The 22,286-nt window shown below is 36.1% G+C and overlaps 1 protein-coding gene across 2 annotated transcripts in view; it reads right to left on the bottom strand.

Annotated features, from left to right (window-relative positions):
• ITFG1 (integrin alpha FG-GAP repeat containing 1) overlaps positions 1-22,286 on the bottom strand; it is a 232,780-nt gene that overhangs the window by 19,958 nt on the left and 190,536 nt on the right. Inside the window, exons 14-15 of one of the 2 annotated variants that reach the window (XM_027092144.1) lie at positions 15,100-15,178; positions 13,428-14,585 (exon numbers count right to left, since the gene is read on the bottom strand). In XM_027092144.1, the coding sequence (XP_026947945.1) occupies positions 14,506-14,585; positions 15,100-15,178 (159 nt within the window). In that variant the 3' untranslated portion in view covers positions 13,428-14,505. Of the gene's footprint in view, positions 1-13,427; positions 14,586-15,099; positions 15,179-22,286 lie in introns of those variants that run through there. The other variant, XM_027092142.1, reaches the window with a different exon arrangement.

Below are 22,286 nucleotides of genomic sequence, written 5' to 3' on the forward strand. Positions count from 1 at the left end.
ATCTTCTACTCCTTAACCCCCTTCTTTCATTCTACTCCAAGACACTGGTCTCTCCACTGTTCCTTGGAAATTCCAGGATGCTTATACCTTAAGGCTTCTGCTCTGGCTTTCTCCTCTACATGGAGTATTTTTCAAAAGTTAACTATATGTATGACTCCCTTATATCCTTCAAATCTTTGTTCAAATGACATTTTCTCAGAGAGGGCCACTCTGACCACCCTACATAAAACTGCTAACTCCTTCTGTATCTTTCTTACCCTGCTTTATTCCCCACCCCCACAGTAGATATCACCTCCTAACCATGACATAGTATTAAACAACTCACTTATTATGTTTATTACCTCTTTTCACCTACTAGAATGTAATCTCTATGAGGGCTGAGAAATTGGTCTGTTTTTTTCACCTCTATATTATAAGAGCCTAGAATAGGCCTGTCGTGTATTAGGCACTCAGTACATATTTGTTCAATGAATGAATGAATAAATGAAAGAACTTCTATCCTACAAATGTGTCAGACCTGAGACTTGTAACATATTCCAATTCAAAAATACTGTATCAATTTATACCACATAGATACCAGTACAGAAAGACAGTCTACCCAAAGGTAAAGTATCAGTTATATATAAGAATTCTGAACAATTTATAATACATACATAAAAGACATTTGTGACATCAATTATCCTCACTTTATTATGAGGAAATCAAGAGGTCAAACAATTTGGCCAAAACCACATTTTTTTTTTTTTTTTGCGGTGCGCGGGCCTCTCACTGTTGTGGCCTCTCCCGTTGCAGAGCACAGGCTCTGGACGCGCAGGCTCAGCGGCCATGGCTCACGGGCCCAGCCGCTCCGTGGCATGTGGGATCTTCCCGGACCGAGGCACGAACCCGTGTCCCCTGCATAGGCAGGCGGACTCTCAACCACTGCACCACCAGGGAAGCCCTGGGATTTTCATTTTGGTAGCTTAATTCCAAATGCCACATCCTTCATCATTACCTGTGATCCTTTTTTTTTCAGTTGAAAAAGAAGTGTGATATTTGTCTTATTGCTCTATAAAAAGGACTTCTAATGACAGAATACCATTTCCTCCCCTCCCCACCAATGTCAGTTGTTCATTTCTTTTACTGTTTGGATCTCTGTATTTGTGGGGTCCTAGGATATGATATGGTAACCTGTAACGTTTTCTACACAGACATTCCAGTTAAAATGGCATTTGTTGATTTTGTAAATCCAGACTGTAGGGCATTTGAGCCCAATGAGCATACCTTAGGCTTTGTGATGGTCCCATTCTATACCTAAAGCCTGAGGTATTTAAGCAATTCTTCTGTGAGATAAGCCTGGTTTATCTTGTTGATCTTCTATTACAGACATCAACTTTAATACGATTATGTTCACAGGGGATACAATTATGAACATGACAATCCTCTGGCTATGGACTAGCCCTTAACCGATGCTAGAATAAGCTCAAGTTCTCTGGCTCATTCCAGATAGTTTAAAAAGTTATAATCGGTAGAGTGAAAAATTTAGGACTACTCTCACTGCTTGTAGGAGGATGTTAAAGAAACATCGTCATGTATTTGTCCCCTGTGGTGTGTGTCTTAAATTATATTTTCCTGTAAGAAAACGGTTAGAATATCAGGTAGGGGAAAATGTTTTTCTCTATGAGGAGAATTTATAATTGTGAGAATGGCAAGCTGGATAATAACAAATGGTAGACTAAAGTCAAGAAAAATTAAGCTAAGACTTTGAAAGAAAAATATGTTTTCATATTTTATGTTATTGCGTTATCAAGAGTGATTAGGATTCTATTAAAATCAATGGATAAAAAAGGTATTGACAAATAATAAAATTAAAAGGTTAAAAATACTTTTGGGGCTTCCCTGGTGGCGCAGTGGTTGAGAGTCCGCCTGCTGATGCAGGGGACACGGGTTCGTACCCCGGTCCGGGAAGATCCCACATGCCGCGGAGCGGCTGGGCCCGTGAGCCATGGCCGCTGAGCCTGCGCGTCCGGAGCCTGTGCTCCGCAACGGGAGAGGCCACAACAGTGAGAGGCCCGCGTATTGCAAAAAAAAAAAAAACAAAAAAACCAACAACAAAAAAACTTTCATTTGCTGCTATTCTAATTTAATTGCCAACAGAGTAAGTTTCTGATATAGCTAATAAAATCTTCCTAGCTATAACAATTATCATGGTTCTTTGTTCTTGAATGCCACCCTGGGGTAATAATTTGTGTTATCTAATGTGATAAGGCTCATTGTAAATGTTTATCAAATCAGATATCCTAGCCAGAAAAACTCTAGCAGTGAAATTGGTGTTTATGATATACTCTGATAATATAATCCTTTTCCTGATATTTTAAAATAATTTAAAAAGTTTCAAACAACTTACATGTAAACTTTATAGAAAAGAATCCCTATGTCAGATGCTACATATATGTATTCTAACTCTGTGGAAGTTATTTAAAAAATCTAAGGTGACCTTTGTGGCTTCTTACTAAAATACTGAGTTGATCTGTGACTACACTGTCCCAAATATTCTGGATAATATAGAATATCATAGCTGTTACAGTAGGATGATTTCTGGTAATATATACCAGTGATCACTTTTTAAACAATAAATTATCAACTAAGATAGAATAGTAGTCAAAGAAAACAAGTGATAAAATGTATTAAAACAGTGATGATTTTCAACATTTAAATTCATTGCTGAAGTGTTTAGCCACTTTTAGGGAGGGACAGCTAATTCCTATATATAGAACATGGTAATTGCAAAAAGGCTCCTTATTGTCAACAGGCTAAACTTACCTGCACTTCTCAACATCATATTGTAATGCCACACCAGAATTCAGAAGTGGGGAAAAAAAGAGGGCAAAATAGATTTGGAAGGTGAGGGGAAGCCAAAAGAAATTTTGACTGAGTACAATAAAAATATTGGAATTTAATTTTAAAATTTGGCTATAGACACTTGATATTTAAAACATTTACTAAATCATAGCTTCTTCTTATTTTTGTCTTAAAATTCACTGATTTAAATTAAACGGATGGCAACCCACATAGAAAAAAGAAATGAAGCAGTTGTTCTCTGCTTGATGGTAAAATCTTCTACTGGCTTATATGACTAAGGCACATAAAGCTAGTTTCCAGTGTAAGTGGATTCTCACTAATCACTTACTAATTCTGTGATTAATTAGTTTGTTTATTCTATAGATATTAAGCACCATGCTATATATCAGGCACTCTGTTGACTGGAGAAGCACCTTAATCTGTGATCAAATTATAAATCTAAGACATGTTAATTTAATGTCGCTATATGAACACACCTTGGTTTTTAACAGTCCTACTTAGTAATCAGTTTAAGAACAAGAAATAGGCTGTCTTCATAGAAAGGCATAATCCATGTACAGAAAGTAGTTAATACCTTTAAAAATATGTGGTGTTACCAGGTGCTATAGAATGTGGATCCAGAAGAAAGAGCCTGTATTATAGTAAGTGAACACTACATAGGGAGTTCATGAAGCTACATGCCTAAATGCTAAATTCCTGTATTTCAGAAGTTAGGATTGTAGCAATTTATAGAAATTTTCTTAAAACAATGGTTGGCTTCTTTTCCTGGTAGTCAATAGGTGGCTTATAATGGAGAGTAAAGGAATCCACTGACGTCTGACTCAATCCTTTGGAGTATTCTGACTTATTTCTGAACTCAGCTTCTAGATAACTGACAAGGATAAAGTGATGAAATATGTGGAAGAACCTCTTACTAGACTGAAAATAGTTCCATAAGAAGAGGTGCTTAGGTGCTTCCAATCTAGTGACTTAATCATTTCTATGCCGCATTCCTAGGGCCCAGTATAGTGGCTGACACATATCAGGCACTTGGTAAATGTCTGCTCTACTAACCTGAAGGTTTGGTAGTAAACAACAAAGTAAAGTTTGTACAGTTGTTTAACTTTAGTTTTCTTTGAGGTCTAATAATATGTCATATCAATGACTGCTGTTGAAGACCTCCATTTTGGCTTTGAATTAAAATAACTGATATCAGCTTAAAGGCTGGAACTTGAACAAATGTGTTCCTTAACACAGGAGACCTGTGATGTGATATTATGGAAAGCACACAGGATTTGAATGCCAAAGACAGTATTCCACACTGCTTTGTTTGATCTTTAGAAAGTCCCTTGCCCTCCCTAAGCCTTAATTTGTTTATTCATTCACCTTAACTTTTGCTGAATGCACACTGTATGCCTTTTACAGAGATGAAAAAGACAAATCTTGACCTGGGGATGCTTAAACATACAACAACAGAAAAATACAACTTGAATGTTTCCTCATCTATAAAATCAGAATTACAATACCACCTATTGAATGGGTTTTATGAGACAATTACAACAACAGTACTTAACTTTTTTTTTTTTTTTTTTGCGGTATGCGGGCCTCTCACTGTTGTGGCCTCTCCCGTTGTGGAGCACAGGCTCCGGACACGCAGGCTCAGTGGCCATGGCTCACGGGCCCAGCCGCTCCGCGGCATGTGGGATCTTCCCAGACTGGGACACGAACCCGTGTTCCCTGCATCGGTAGGCGGTCTCTCCACCACTGCGCCACCAGGGAAGCCCTAACTTTTAATGTATATAAAAATGCTTTTAAAACTGCAAAACTACAAATGTTATTTGTTATTTTTATTATTATATAATCATTCCTCATATTTTCTGTTTTTTTCTTAGGTTGAATTTCAACTTGATATTAGTTCCTGAAAAACAGTATAACATCATTTTTTCATAGAAGTTTTTCTGATTTCTCTTTTGGAATAAATCAGGAAGCTTAGAACACTGGTTCAAGCTTTACCTGTCAACCTACTTCCCAGCTATAAATTTAGAATGTGAGTAGTTTTTTTCCTTTTGTTAAATTGATATATAATTCACATGCCACAAAGTCCACCAATTTAAAGTGTACAATTCAGTGGTTTTTAGTATAGTCACAAGGTTGTACAACTGTCACCACTAATTCCAGAACATTTTCATCACCGCAAAAAGGAACCCTGGACCCATTAGCAGTCACTTCTTATTTCTTCTCTGGCCCAGTTCCTGGTAACCCTCACCTGCAAGTTCCTTTCTATTTCTATGGATTTGCTTATTCTAGACATTTCATATAAATGGAATCATGTAATATGCAGCCTTTTGTATCTGGCTTCTTTAACTTAGAATAATGTTTTACAAGGTTCATCCATGTTATAGCATGCTTCATGTTTTTAATGGGATAATATTCTATTGTATTGATATGCCACAGTTGGTTTATCCATTTATTAGTTGATGGACATTTGGTTTGCTTATTACACTTTTTGGCTATTATGAATATGAATATTCTGCTATGAACATCGATGTACAAGTTTTTGTGTGACATATATTTTCGATTCTCTTGGGAATATACGTAGGAGTGGAATTAATGGTTCATACAGTAACTCTATGCTTAACTTTTTGAGAAACTGAGTAGTTTGATTTTGATAATTGCTTTTCTAGAGCTTAATGCACATAGCACCTAATGAAGGGATGATAAAAGCCATTGCCAATGCATGAAAAAATAATGCAAAGGGAAACAATAAAATAAATCTACAACTCTCATAAAGCCAAACTGCATTGGGTGCTATTGCCTGTGGAGGTCTAATTTAATGGTCAGTGCTCCTGTACAGAGTTGTATTAAGGAGGTAAACTTTTCTGAGGTTATGTGCAATTATGTTCCAGCTGTCACTCTCTGGATTAAAAAGATAAACTCTGGTTTCCAAAGTGGACTGTGTGGTATAAATTAGCTAAATGGGAAAGCTTGGCTTGTGCTTTAGTGCACTTTATTTTTCAAGTTGGAGATCTATACCTCTTTGAGAGGCAAACCCATAGGCCACGGCATTTTGCTATGAGCTGTGTTTTTCGGTGGTGACGAAAACCACAAGGGAGTAAAACTGTTTAGTTCTGAAATAGGGATAAAAGACACATAGCTACTTTATAAATCGAAGGTGAGAGGCAGTGTTTTTAGTTACAAATTGCAAGATAGGTTATTTTTAGTGAAACATTAAAAACAAATGTTTATTAGACTAGGTATCTGTCACATGTTAGTCAACTTGGAGAGACCTAGATGCAATTCTTGGCTATCAACATACACAAAACACAAATATACCTTGAATTTTTCCTTTACTAAAGTCACTTATTTCACATGTACCTTTTTCCTAGAGGACGTGATTAAAGTTGTGAAATGTCAGTAAGCACATTCTCTTAAACGCTTAAGCTTTCAACTTCTCCTTCTCTCCACTTCTTTCCCTTTACTGTCTACTCAAGTCTGCACTTCTCAAACATACCTTTTTAATACTGTTGACAGGTCCATCTCTGTAAATTCTTTTATATTTGGCTCTTAAGCAAACAGAATACATTCCTTCTAGTGATTATTTATTGTTGTATAACAAACCAACTCAAAGCTTAGTGGCTTACAACCATACCAGTTTCTTTCTCATGATTCTGTGGGTTGGCTGGGCTGACTCACATGGTTGCATTCAGCTGGCAGGTCAGCTGGGAGGCCCGAGTAGGCATCTCTCCTTACAATCGTTCATTCTTAAGGTGACTAGACTGGGCAGATCTCAGGGCAGCATCCCAAGAGGGTAAGTCTCAAAGTCTAAGAGCTTATCAAGGCTATACTTGTGTCATGTTTGCTGATGTCCCCTTGGTTAAGCACAGTCAATGTGGAAGGAGACTATATTATGAGTCATTGGGGCCACTAGTGTAGCAGTTTGCACTTCAATATTCATTAAGATAAACTATATTTTTTATTCCTTTTTCTCTTTGCTCTTTAGTTTGGGAAGTTTCTATTGACATCTTCGAGCTCACTGATTCTTTCCTCGGCCATGTACAAGCTGCTGCTGAGCCAATCAAAGGAATTCTTCATTTCTGTTGCAGTGTTTTTGTTTTCTAGCATTTCCTTTTTTTTTTTTTCTCCATTTGAGCCCTTAGGATATTAATCATAGTTACCGTAAATTCTTAGTCTTATAATTCCAAAATCTCTGTCATAACTGAGTCTGGTTCTGATGCCTCCTTTATCTATTCAAAATGTGGGGGTTTTTTGTTTTGTTTTTTTGCCTTTTAGCATGCCTTGTAATTTTTTGTTGAAAGCTGGACATGATGTATCAAGCAAAAAGAACTAAGGTAAACAGGTCTTTAGTGTGAGGTTTTATGTCTATCTGGCTATGAATTAGATTGCATTTACTGGTTGCTGTAGCTGTAGGTGTCGGAGGCTAAAATTTCCTGTAGTGTCCTTGTTTTTGTCTCTTCTGTTATCTTTGGGTTTCCTTTTTAAATAGGGTTTGAACCTTGCTCCCCTGTTGTTTTATAGGAGCCTGATTGATGTGGTGGTAAGATGTAGGGGGCGGGTAAGTGTTCTCTAGTCCTGTGATTAGGTCTCAGTTTTTTAGTGAGCCTATGACCCTGGGCTGTGACTTTCATAAGTGCTTCTCAGGTCTTTTCCCCTCTCACCTATGAAGGTGAGACAGGAAGACTAAATTAGGGGGGCTAGAGCTGGATATTCATTACCACCAAGTCAGTTAGGCTCTGGTAAAAAGGAAAGTTGGTTAGGTTTTCGTAAAATAATTTCCCTTGAGGGCAGGCCTTTGTTAAGAAGAACTGTAGCTCTGGGAGTATTTGAAAATGTTTATTTTCCCCCTTTCTCCTGACAGAAGCACAAGAGGATTTTTCTTAGATCTTGACCCTGAGAACCTGTGTGGCTCACAGAGGTAAAAATATTGAAAGTTTGGGTCCCCAAAGGTAGGAGTTTTTAATCTCTTAAACTAGTCTCAAACTGAGCCCCCAGAATTACCCTTTAAGTGTTCCTGCCAGTGGCTGGCCCTAGCTGTGGCTTCTGCTCTGGTAAGCTGCCATTTTATGCATTTGTCTGTCTTTCCAGTTTTGGGGGCTGCGGTTTGCCCAGTGTCTTCAATTCTCTAATGGATCTAAGAAGAGTTGTTGATTTTCATTTTGGTCATCATTTGGCTGGGGCAGGGGTGGGAATGGAAGGGAGGATGGGAGTATGATTTCCAAGCTCTTTACATGTTGGACCGGAAACCAGAAGTCCCCAGTACCGCACTTGTTAACCAGAGATTTTTCATTCGTTTTTTCTTTCTTTTCTTTATTTTAAAATATATTTCAAGAAATGGGCAACCAGGCCTATTTTACATTGTTTATTGATTTAAAAAAATATAAAATCTTGAAATAAATTAAGTAGCATTCATATTTTAAATTGCTACTTTTTATAAATTACACAATTAAGTAAAAATGTATTATAATGGTTAGTAAACTGCTCACTGAATTAAATTTTAAAATAAGAAATATTTTGTGTAAAGACCAATCTATACTAAATTCCAGGCCATTTGCCAAGCTATACAAAAACACTAAAGCAACTAAATAAAACCAATGGGGATATCTGTCTAGGATACTAGAGTTTTTCCTCAATGCACTTATGAAAATAAAAAGAAAATATTCAAAGATATTATAGCATTTGTGTGTTGTTTTTAAAAAACAGAACACGATTTTCTTTATTGACTGTCAAATTATTTCCTTTTTGTGTTGCTCCGAATAAAATTACATTTTTCATGTTTTGACTTTGCTAATGCTAAATCTATATTACCTCTTGTTCATTTCTGATCCATATTATACACCAATCCTTCAAAGGAAGACTTCCTTCACAAAAATGTCACCTGTCAGTCAGTCCACAATGGCCTCTTCTTTGAGTTCTTATTGTACTTATTGTTGCCATTAATTTGATACTTATTGCTTTGTAATTACTATTTAAGAAGACACTTTAAAATACCTATGTCGGGCTTCCCTGGTGGCGTAGTGGTTGAGAGTCCGCTTGCCGATGCAGGGGACACGGGTTTGTGCCCCGGTCTGGGAGGGTCCCACATGCTGCGGAGCGGCTGGGCCCGTGAGCCATGGTCGCTGAGCCTGCGCGTCCGGAGCCTGTGCTCCGCAACGGGAGAGGCCACAGCAGTGAGAGGCCCGTATACCGCAAAACAAAACAAAACAAAAACCTATGTCTAGCTCCTGAAATATAAAGTTCTTGATATTTGAAATATAAAGTAACAACGTCTTGATATTTTTGCACATTCATAGCACCTGGCAAAGTGTCATGTTCAGTTATCCAGGCAAATAAGGAGAAGGATATCAAATTTTTACGAAGTCTTATAGGTAATGATATGGAATCCTAGTCTTTTCTTAAGACTCCACACTCTAGACACCTAAGTCTTATAGAAGGGGCCTGTGAATAGTGAAGTCAGTCATCTTCCAGAAAGTTACTAGTCTTCTAAAAATCTTTAATTAATGGCTTATCATCTTGTTTTTTCTTGTTTTTACTCTCCAAATAAATTACAGACTTTTTGAGGATGATGAATATATTTTATACTTTTTTTTAAAATGTTTTTTGGCTGCTATGAGTTTTTTTTTTTTTTTTTTTTTTTTGCGGTACCCGGGCCTCTCACTCTTGTGGCCTCTCCCGTTGCGGAACACAGGCTCCGGACGCGCAGGCTCAGCGGCCATGGCTCACGGGCCCAGCCACTCTGCGGCATGTGGGATCTTCCCGGACCAGGGCTTGAACCCGTGTCCCCTGCATTGGCAGGCAGATTCTTAACCACTGTGCCACCAGGGAAGCCCGGCACTAGAGTTTCTTATTTTCTTTCTTTCGGTTTTCCAGAATATGACTGTGACCCACTTGCATCTGTGTAGATGGGATTTCTAATTGCTGAATAGCTGAATAATTTGTAAACTTCCTTACAGTTTCTCAGACTCTCTGTATTTCTTGTAATTAATTAATTCAATTTACAATTAAATGAAGAGGATGTATCAGTACTGCTTAGAACTATACCATATTTTCCCTCCTTCCCTTTCTCTCTTTCATTGCAGTGAAAAAAAAAAAATCATTATTCGCCATGCCCTCATCTTTATCTCTGTGGACTTGACTATTCCTGTGAGGTCTTTACTTGGTGTGAGGTAAGGAAAGGGAATGATTCTTCTTGCAAGAATTCATTCTTTCAGATAAGAAGAATGTCATGGATAATCCAGCAGGGCATAACAACTATTTCCATTATCTTGTTATGAATTATGATTTTTGACACAAAAATATGCCTGAATAAGTATTGCTCAAGCTAAAATTTCTGGGTATGAGAATTTAAAATGTGATGAGTAATTAAAATAAAATGACTCAAGACTAAAAAAATTCTTTTACGGATAATTATGTGTGGAATAATGGAACATGACTATACTTTGAAGATAATTTCAGAAAATATGCAAAATGAACATAAAGAATATGAACATAAAGAATGAGAAATGAACATAAAGAATAAAATGTGTTTTGTGAGAAATGAACATAAAGAATAAAATGTGTTTTGACACTGGAAGATGTAATTGACAATTACTGATTAAAATGGAGAAACCTGAAAGGTTAAAATTATAGAAAGACAATGTGCTTATATGTTACAACAAATCATTTTTTCTCAATAATCTAATGTTTACCATCAATATGAATTTTGTTATACCTAATCCAAATGCTTTTTTGCCCTTTCATATCAGTCTACCATACATTTTAACTGCTCTTATATTTGAAGCATATGATGAAGAGTGTGCAGTAGTTAAAGGTTACTTACGCTTTTCTCAGATATGTTAACAAATAGTAACATTAGAGGACTAAAGGGAAATGATTTTATAACAGCAGGGCCAAATAAGCAATTTAAGAGGTAGAAAACAATTCTTGGTCTAATAGTGTTATTATTTAGAAATGACCAACAACTCCCTAATCCATACAATTTGCCCTACATGCTCCTATCTACTAAGTTCTTATTAAATATTATTTAGGAAATTCGGGTACTTATTGCAGGTCTCTGGCTAATTTACAAGAGTAGTAAATGGTTATTTAGAAAATTAATGACTCCTCTGTAATATAACTGTCTAATAACATTTGGCTATTCACGCTTTGCTAGGAAGTGGAGTAAGACCACAGAGTATTTGGTAACAATAAGATCTGTCTACAAGCAGAAAGGATAATTAGGCCAGGCCTTTTTTGAATAACACTAAGGCATGTTATTGTCTCTGGCAGTGGCTTTCAAACTTTTTTGATCACAGCCCACAGTAAAAACTACATTTTATGTCACCACCCAGTAAGGACACAGATACACAAACCCTAAAATAAAGCTTTCGTGAAACAATACTAAATGTAGGATACACTTGATATTTTCTACCTTTTATTCTTTTAAATAAAAAGCCCTTAACAGAACCCATTAAATTCATTTCATGATCCACTAATGAGTAGTGACCTTTAGCTGCTCTATAAGAAAACCAGGGTTACAGTTTCTGAAGTATTCATATGTGGTCGTTCTCTTCGTAGAGTGGAAACTTCTCTACTAGTGGGGCTGTATGGGTTGGAAGGTATAGTTTAACCAAGTAATTTTTCTTTAGACTTCAACATGCTTAATTAACATTTAAACTAGTAATTTTCATCCTTTAAAATTTGGGGCAGGTTTTCATAATAGTACTTCCTAAATCGATTAAATTAAGTGCCACTTCCCTGTTTAGAACATATATTTATGCATGAAATATAGCATATGTGTGAAATCTTTTAAAAATATTTATGATTACTTATTATTAACATATTTCTCAAATTAAAAGCAATATATGATCAGTGTATAAACTAAAATGCAAAAAATAAAGAACAAAATCCCACAACCAAGAGGTATTCCTGGTAACGTTTCTATGTCATTTTGTTTCTGTATTTTTCCTATACATGGGTTCACTTAAAAACTCCACACCCACACCCACACAATTTGGATTACGCACACAGATGTGCCTCCACAGATATTATACCATAAACATCTGTTCATTTCATCAAAAATTATTCTAAAATATTTTGTAGGCTGGAAATTATTATAAGATATCATAACTTATTATTTCTCAATTGTTAGACATTTAGATTTTCCCAGTTTGCTATAGTCTTTTATCTTTGTTTATGATTTTTTGCAATGAAAATGTATGCGTTCATTTGATTTATGCATTTATCTTTTCTACAGATATTTTCTACTTTGCGTTTATGCTTACAAATTCCTTCCTAATCCAGGGAAGAAGTAAATATATAATTGAGTGAGAATAAACTCAATGTTCCATTATTGTTTTGGAGTAAATTAAAAAGCAATCATGCTAAGGAAATATTTTTCCATTTACTTAAAAAAACAGCAATGTGTAGTGAATATTATTGAATGGGTTTTTAGCATCTAATAAGATATCCTACTAGGTACCAATGCCTAGTTTGTAGTAGAGATTCAATAAATATATATTGTGAACAACAATCACTGATTAAAAAATATCTTCTATATCTAATCTTTGGTAGGTTTCAATTTGCTGTAAAATTTATCTTTTAAAAATAAAAAGGGGGCTTCCCTGTGGTGCAGTGGTTGAGAGTCCGCCTGCCGAAGCAGGGGATGCGGGTTCGTGCCCCGGTCTGGGAAGATCCCACATGCCTCAGAGCGGCTGGGTCCGTGCACCATGGCCGCTGAGCCTGCGCATCCGGAGCCTGTGCTCCGCAATGGGAGAGGCCACAACAGTGAGAGGCCCGCGTAACGCAAAAAAAATAAAATGAAATAAAATAAAAAAATAAAAAGGACTAAAAGTAGTAAATAGTTATAGAAATGTACCAAATAGGAAGTGAATCTCTTGAAATCTTGGTCTTCCAAGATAAATGTTTACAGTTTGATGAGTATTTTTCTAGATTTTTTTCTATGAAGTGAGAATTATTCATTTAACTGCACAAAAATATATCACATAGATCTTTACTGTTGTATTGTTATATTGAAACCCCCCCCCCCCCAGCAAATTATCCAGTTACTGTATCTACATACAAAACAATTCCAAAAGAAACTAGAACTAAGAATGAAATTTTACCATTTGCAACAACATGGATGGACTTTGAGCATATTATGCTTAGTGAAGTAAGTCAGATAGAGAAAGACAAATACTGTATGTTTCTACATATATGGAATCTAAAAAATAAAACAAACAAATGAATACAACAAAACAGAAACAGACTCATAGATAGAGAACAAACTAGCGGTTACCAGAGGGAAGAGTGGTGGTGAGAGAGGCAAGACAGGGGATGGGAATTAAGAGTTAAAAACTACTAGATATAAAATAAATAAGATACAAGAATATAATGTTCAGCACAGGAAATGTAAGCAATATTTTATAATGACTTTAAATGGAATATAATCTATAAAAATATTGATTCATTATGTTGTACACCTGAAATTAATATAACACTATAAGTCAACTATACTTCAATTAAAAAAAATTAGGACTAGCTAGATGAACAGACATGGAAAGATTTACACAATATACATTATATGAAAAAAAAAAGAGGGAGGCAAATCTTTAAAAAATTGATTTACTGTTATGATATTAAAGAAATTTTCCCCATTTTAAACCATCAGTGCATTCCCGAGGTAATCACCTACTTGATGGTCTTAAGTAAGTAATTCTTTCAAAATACAGATGAATTTAAATTGTTAGTATTTTAGATAGCAGTTTTGATTGATAATTCACCAGTCAGCTAAGTTTTTGCTTTTGGGTATAATGGCTTTGTATACTAGCCATAAAATTATACTAGCTTTATGAAGTTATACTAGCTTCATGAAATGAAATAAGTAACTTGATCTTTTTTCCCCCTGCATTCCGAAACATCTAATCTAGAACTAAAATTATGTGCCTCTTGAAAGTCTCAAAGAGTTAACTGATAAAAAATAAAACCCGCTGGTCCTGGAATCTTTTATATACAGTTTAATAGATATATGAATTAAAATGTAAATAAGTAATTTGTTCAAATCAACTATATCCAGATTTATTTTAAGTTTCCTTGACTGACAGTGGTACATTAATGTATTTGACTATACACTTGACCCTTGCATAACACAGGTTTGAACTGCACAGTTGCACTCATATGCAGATTTTTCTCAATAGTAAATACTACAGTACTATACAATTCACACTTGGTTGAACTGGAGGATACGGAGGAATGAGGGCCAACTATAAGTTATAGGCAGATTTTTAACTACACAGAGGGTTGGCGTACCTAACCTCCCATGTTGTTCAAGGGTAAGCTGTAATTGAGTCTGTAAATTTCTCCTTGAATTTTTCAGTTTTTGTTTCATGGAATGTTTCTGAGCTGATGCAGTAGCATGATGACAGTATTACATATGTACAGTTAGCTTAAAAGGAAATGCACTCTGGTATGTTATGTTATGCCATTATATAAAATGAAAATGGCTATATAATGAGTTCTTCCCTTTTTTTAGTTCATTTAACAATGGAGAGTAACAGTAGCTCTGTTTACACGTACTTCTTCATGGTTAGGACTCTAGCACTCTCAAAGAAGCATATGAATTGTTAGGATTCCTTTTCCTCCTGAGAGAATTGAAATGTTCACAGTTGTATTTATGGTGATTTGGATCGTATCTCAGCCAGCTAGCCATCTGTCAAGATCAGACATCCTTTGCTTAGTCTTATTTCCCTTTTGTCTTGATTGATTGCATTTCCCTTTATTCAAATGTAAAACAAGATTTTTCTTTATAATCATATATCAAAACATATGATTACATAATATTATATAAATCTGTATAATATTCCACATATGAAAAAACTAGGATTTTCTAGTTTTCTAGTCCACATATGAAGAAGCTAGGATTAATCTAGGAGTAGATTGGAGTCCTAATTTTTACTTCTTCTAAGACGAGCTCTGTTAACTAATTTACTATTTCATACTTTGATCAAGATAACTGAAGTAAATGCTCCCAATCTCTCTGTTACTTCAACTGAAAAATAAGGATAATTATGTGGCTCCATACAACAGGGATATACGAAGAATTTAATGTTAATATATTTGTCATGAGGACCTTTTGTAATCTACTGATGTAAGTATACAGAAAGACAACATATAATATAAAAAGTGAAGATTTTATAAAGAATGTGAAAACATGATGATAATTTTTGTCATCCAGTTTACTTCGTTAATATATTGATTAAAGGTGCTATTATGCATATCAAGTCTTACCTGAACCATTTTTCAGATATCCATTTGCATCTACAGTTGTATACATGATATAAGGTCCAGGCTGATTCACTCCAAAGGGCTGCAATAACAAAGAAATAGTTAAGCCTTGGAAAGTAAGTGCATCATTTGAAGTTTCTGGCAAATCTATTACAAAAAGTAAACACTCCTCCATAAAATTCTTACATAGATGGCAGTTACTTAGAGAACATGTTCATAAATAGATAACCAGTGTTATCTATTAAAAACACCCTGTATTAGTAGAAAATTCTTAACACTTTAAATGATTTGATAGTTGTATTTATACAGTTCATTAATTTTATTAGATATTTCTAAGATCTAATCATGTCTTTTTCTTATTACATAAGGATGAGTATTTTAGGCAAAATTTTCTTTACGACTTTTGGTCCCACCTGGAATAGTTTTATTATGACATTTCTGTTGAACATAGCATTGCTTTTCCCTTCTGGAACAGACTGGGCATAGTTTACATTTTCTCAATAAATAAAATTTCTCAAAAATAAATAAAATCCATCCATAATAATCATAAAAGAATAAAAAATATTGCTGAGTAGTTCCAAAACATTTTTATCTCCTGCACTAGACTTAGAGAATACATTATTTTCCACTCAAGGAAAACATCACTGGCAGAGCCTAGTTACAATGGTGAGGTTTATCTCCAACTTGTGTATTGTTCCCTATTTCTGGAACATTCCTCACACCTTGATACAATGATTTATTCCCTTTAGAAATCAAAGTTAATTAAATGGGGTACAAAGAAACCAATGTCTGCAATGGGTATCCTAAGAAGAGATGAGAAAATGATCAAGAAATGCTTTGAACACTTTGCAGAATTAAAAATTCTACTGTGCTTCCCAATAAAGTAGGGAAAAGTTAATAAAGAAGTTTAGATAGTTTAATTATGCACTACAAATGATTTCCTTCAAGATGACAGACAAGAAATTAATTAATTTCATTGATTCTACAATAACCTGATTGATATTTTAAGAACTTTAGAAATCCATTTGTTTCAATGACCATGAGAAAACAGGTTGCTACAAGAATGGAATTACTCATAAGATATTACTAATTGAATAAGTTTCATAATAGACTATCACACAAAAAATAAAAGCAAACTTGTTAATGAAGTACTTTTATGTAGAAAGAAGAATATTATGCTTTGTACAACATACTACTTCCATGAAAGAATTACCAAAATTCTATATCTATATTGCTGTTTGTAGATAGGCAAAAGAAAGCATTTTTCTTTAGATATGCATGTTTTTAAAAAAATTAAAGTATAATTGAAAAAGTGAAGTATATTGTGTTAGTTTCAGGAGTACAGCATAGTAATTCAGCTATTTTTTCCCATATATTCCTTTAAAGGTTATTAAAAACAAGATATTGAATAAAATTCCCTGCTTCCTCTCTCCTCTGGTAACCTTAAGTTTGTTTTCTATGTCTATGAATCTGTTTCTGTTTTTTATATAGATTCATTTGTATTATTTTTTAGATTCCACATAGAAATGATATCTTGTCTTTCTCTGTCTGACTTACTTCACTAAGTATAATATTCTCTAGGACCATCCATGTTACCGTAAACGGCAATATTTCGCTCTTTCTTATTGCTGAGTAATATTCCATTGTATGTATATACACCACATCTTCTTAAGCCAGTTGTCTGTTGATTGGATTATTTATTGTACATGTTTTGGCTATTGTAAATTGTACTGCTATTAACACTGGGGTACATGTATCTTTTTGAATTAAAGTTTTCATTTTTTCCAGATATATACCCAGGAGTGGAATTGCTGGATCATATGGTAGTTCTATTTTTAGTTTTTTAAGGACCCTCCATATTGTTTTCCACAGTGTCTGCACCAATTTACATTCCCACCAACAGTGTAGGAGGGTTCCCTTTTCTCCACACCCTCTCCAGCATATACTATTTGTAGACTTTTTGATGATGGTCATTTTGACTGGTGTGAGGTGATACCTCATTGTAGTTCTGATTTGTATTTCTCTAATAATTAGTGATGTTGAGCATCTTTTCACGAGCCTGTTGGCCACCTGTTAGGTCTTCTTTGGAGAAATGTCTACTTAGGTCTTCTGCCCATTTTTTAATTGGGTTGTTTTTTTGCTATTGAGCTGTATGAGCTGTTTGTATATTTTGGAAATTAAGTACTGGTTGGTCACATCATTTGCAAATATTTTCTCCCATTATATAGGTTGTCTTTTTATTTTGTTGATGGTTTCCTTTGCTGTGCAAAAGCTTTTAAGTTTGATTAGTTTCCATTTATTTTTCTTTTTATTTCTTTTGCTTTGAGAGACTGATCTAAGAAAATGTTGCTATGATTTATGTCAAAGAATGTTTTGCCTATGTTCTTTTCTGGTTTTATGGTGTCATGTCTTATATTTAAGTCTTTAAGCCATTTTGAGTTTATTTTTGTGTATGGTTTGAGGAGTGTTGTAATTGATTTGTATGCAGCTGTTCAGCTTTCTCAACACCACTTGTTGAAGAGACTGTCTTTTCTCTACTGTATACATATATATATTTTTCATGTTGCTTTTGAAATCCCCAGTTGTTTAATTTTTATATAGAATCTAGGTCTCTTAGATCCATAAAATAAATCTATAGGCAAGAAGGCTATAGGGAATTACCATAATAGCTGGGCTAATGGAATAAATAAAAGGAAAGTTTTCATCTAATTATCTGGACAACATAGACAGTGTTAAGCTAACTGTCTAACCTTATGGCTCTAACACTTGTTAATTAGCATAACTGCTTGAATTATCTCCCTTAATAAATTTAATTTTTAGTGAAATTGACCCTAAAACACTCCTTTTGGAGGATAAAATAGAGCTGGTGTGGAAGTCTAAATAAATTTTATACTTTTTTTATTCAGTTATCCTATTTTACGAGCAAGTGGAATTTCTAAGTCTTTCTGTGAATTTAGTCTCTTCTGATGTCATGATCAAATACCATCAAAACGCAGTGTCCCAGCTAGAGAAGTGAGGATTGTGTTCAGGCACTGAATATTGGTAGAGCTTTAAGTGAAGAATTCACTGTGCATTTATAGCATTTACCAGGTCTCAATGAACTGTCTTTAGTATTACCCTGATCTCAGTGAATATGCTGAGAATTTTAGATTCCTAGAAACAATCATAATAATAGCCAAAGTTTATTGAACATCTACAGTATGCCAGATACAGTAGTAACAACTTTATATGCATTGGCTCAACAGTCTGTTTTATCCATTTTCGAGATGAGAAAAATGAGGGCTTTGCACAGGGCCCCATGTCTAGTAAGTAGCAGTTAGGAATCAAACGTAGGTAGTCTGGTTTCAGGGTCCACACTCTTAAACATCGTGCTGTACTGACAGGCACTGATAATAAAACTGGAACCAAGCACTTTTTGAAATGAATATATGGCATTTTCACAAAAACATGAAGCTGTATTTATAATTCTTCAGGATGCTGGCAGTTCAACCTGTGTAGCATTTAAAAGCTCTTTAAAATAACAACTTTATAATTTGGTCTTATCCCACAAATTGAAACTATTATCACTGTCCCCCAAAACACACCTTTCCTGTATTTTTGGGATTCTTTGACCTTCAAAGTAGGATATGCTTTCTTGGCTCCCTTGCATGTGAATAATTGCTGCAGGTGATAGGACAACCTGGGTGGCTTTTAAGCTACATATGAATAAATTTTGAATGGGACGCTCTCTCAAAGGGATTTTTCTTATAGAATCCAAGGCAATTGGATTGTAGCCCAAGGCAATCCCTGCAGGGGTTGGTTCCAATTTCCCATGCTTGCTGATCCTGCACATACATCTCACAGAAAACTGTGCGATGCTAAATTTTAGCTCCTTCGGCTTCTGTGACTTAAAGTAGTTTTCCATGCTGGTACTTCTTCCTGGGGTAGTGTGTATGTTCAGTAAAGAGTCCTGTTGGAAGAATTTGTGTTGGGCCGTTACTTTCCTTGCTTCAGATGGGATGGAGGCCTCCCACAGCACACGCACTCCCTGAAGCCAATGGACTGGTGGGAGCTTCAGGAAGCAAAAAAAAAAAGCCCACCCAGTTTCTGGGGTGGGGTGGGACCTGGATTCATTTATTAATCAGGAGTTCTTGAGACAGGATGGACCGTAACCCATTGTTGTCCCCAGGAAAGAGTCTTTAAGAACTGCTCACTTTGGACCGTTCTTTAGAGATACTCAACACAGGTCTTAATTGATATGAAACCTCTCTGTGATTCCTCCTCTGTCCGGTTGTCACTCTGAGATGACAGAACCCGAACATTCTCAAATTTATTAGCACAAACCCACAGCACGCTGTAGAATGAGAGAGAGAGAGAGAGGTGAAGAAAAAGAGGAAAAGGAGGAGGAAGGCAGAGGGGGCGTGGGAGGAGGAGGAGGAGGAGAAAGGGGAAGAGGAAGAAGAAAAGGGGGGGAGGGGAGAGAGAGGCGTTAAATCAGGAGCACACCCATCACATGCAGACAGGATGCAGTGGAGGCAGCAGGCTTGTGGCTGTCAGTGATTGGTCAGGTTCTTGCAGTCCAGGAATATTCTGGTTTTCTTTCTTCCTCTCTTCACCTGCGTCTGATAAGTTTAGAAGCTGAGGAGGGAGGCAAAGGCTATTGTACTAGCTTTTGGTCCCTCCAGCTTCCATTGTATATTCTTGCCTCCTCTGTAGTAGATTAACTGACCATAGGTGGGTGGGCTCATTTCTGGACTCTCTATTCTATTCCATTAATCTGTGTGTCTGTTTTTGTGCCAATACCAGGTTGTTTTGATTATTTTAGCTTTGTAGTATGGTCTGAAGTCTGGGGGGGTTATACCTCCAGATTTATTGTCCTTTCTCAGGATTGCTTTGGCAGTTCTGGGTCTTTTGAGCTTCCATATAAATTTTAGGATTATTTGTCCTAGTTCTGTGAAAAATGTCATGGGTGTTTTGATAGGGATCACATTAAATCTGCAGATTGCTTTGGACAGTATGGCTGTCTTAACATTATTAATTCTTCCAATCCAAGAGCATGGGATATCTATCCATTTGTTTGAATCATCTTCAGTTTCTTTATCAGTGTTCTATAGTTTTCAGCATATAGGTTTTTCACCACCTTGGTTAAGTTTATTCCTAAATATTTTATTTTTTTGAGGTAATTTTATTTTACTTTATTTATTTTTTTGCCGTACGCGGGCCTCTCCCTGCTGTGGCCTCTCCCGCTGCGGAGCACAGTCTCTGGACGCGCAGGCTCAACGGCCATGGCTCACGGGCCCAGCCGCTCCGCGGCATGTGGGATCCTCCTGGACTGGGGCACAAACCCGCATCCCCTGCACCGGCAGGCGGACTCCCAACCACTGCGCCACCAGGGAAGCCCTTGACGTAATTTTAAATGGGATTTTTTTTTAACTTTCTCTTTCTGATATTTCATTATTAGTATAAAGAAATGCAACAGATTTCTATATATTAATCCTGTATCCTGCTAACTTGCTGAATTCATTCATTTGTTCTAATAGTTTTTCTGTGGAGACACTAGGGTTCTCTACATAGAGTATAATGTCCTCTCAAATAGTGACAGTTTTACCTCTTCCCTTCCAATGTGGATAGCTTTTATTTCTTTTTCCTGTCTGATTGCTATGGCTTGGACTTCTATTACTATGTTGAATAGAAGTGGTGAGAGTGGGCATCCATGTTTTGTTCCTGAATTTAGTGGGAAGGCTTTTAACTTTTCACCACTGAGTATTATGTTGGCTCTGGGTTTGTGATAAATGGCTTTTATTATGTTGAAATACATTCCCTCCCACTTTGGTGAGAGTTTTTATCATGAATGGATTTTCAATTTTGTCAGATGCTTTTTCTGCCTCTATTGAGATGATCATATATGTGGTTTCTGTCTTTCCTTTTATTAATGTGGTGGACCACATTGATTGATTTGTGTATGTTGAATCATCCTTGTGACCCTGGAATGAATCAAACTTGATAATGGTGTATGATCCTTTTTCTGTATTGTTGGATTTGGTTTGCTAATATTTTGTTGACGATTTTTGCATATATATTCATTAAAGATATTGGTCTGTAATTTTCTTTTTTGTAATGTCTTTGGTTTAGGTATCAGGGTGATGGTGACCTCATAGAATGAATTTCAGAGTGTTCCTTTCTCTTCAATTTTTGGAATAGTTTGGGGAGGATAGGTGTAAGTTCTTTGTATACTTGATAGAATTCCCCAGTGAAGCCGTCTGGTCCTGGACTTGTTTGCTGGGAGTTTTTTCTTTTTCTTTTAATTACAGAATCTATTCCACTTCCAGTGATTGGTCTGTTCAAATTATCTGTTTCTTCTTGACTCATTTTGGCAGGCTGTATGTTTCTGGAAACGTGTCCATTTTTTGGAAGGTTGTTCAACTTGTTGGCATATAACTGTTCATAGTATTCTTCTATGATTTTTAATATTTCTGTGCCCCAGTCTGTCTCTGCATAGCTAGACTGAATCTTTTCCCAGATTTCATGCCAAGCTGTGGTGTGGAGTGAGTGGGGCTGAGGTGTTTGCCCCTTTCAGTTGGAAAGGGCAGCAAGGTGGCAGCCACCAGTGCAAGGCTCTCTCTGCCCTGATAGTTGGCAAGCCAGCACATGTGCACTCCTTATGAGTAGAGTCTAGGCTTCTCCAGCCCTTTTGTCCATCTCAGCAGACTTCCCAGCAGGCAAGGGGGTTTGTCTCCTCCATGCAGGACCCCAGGACTGGAATGCCGAGATTGTGGCTCAACTAGCTTGCTCCTCAGGGCAAGGGTCGGCCTGTGTGGACCTTCTCTTCCTTACAGATCCCTCCCAGGGGTGCAGGTCCCAACCCAATGCCTTTTTTTCCCCATACTACCCGGTTCCACGGAGATCTTTCTTGCAGCTTTGGTTTTCTAGGAGTTCTTCTGCTAGTTTCCAGTTAGTTTCCTGTGGGAATTGTTCCACAGGTAGATGTAATTTTGATGTGTTTGTGGGGACAGGTGAGCTCCAAGTTCTACTCTGCTATCTTGATTCCTGCATATATATGCAGTTTTAAAGCAAATCACAGTTAACTTCATAGTTTAACTTCTATTCAACTATCTTCTTCATGCAATTATTACTTTTTTCTTTATAAGTTTTATCATATACATAAATGTTAAAATATATTTGGTTATGCCTATTTTAAGTTTTTATGTAAA

The sequence above is a fragment of the Aethalodelphis obliquidens genome, unplaced genomic scaffold (assembly GCF_003676395.1).
Source record: "Aethalodelphis obliquidens isolate GAN/ISIS:26980383/991018 unplaced genomic scaffold, ASM367639v1 scaffold75, whole genome shotgun sequence".
NCBI lineage: Eukaryota > Metazoa > Chordata > Mammalia > Artiodactyla > Delphinidae > Aethalodelphis > Aethalodelphis obliquidens.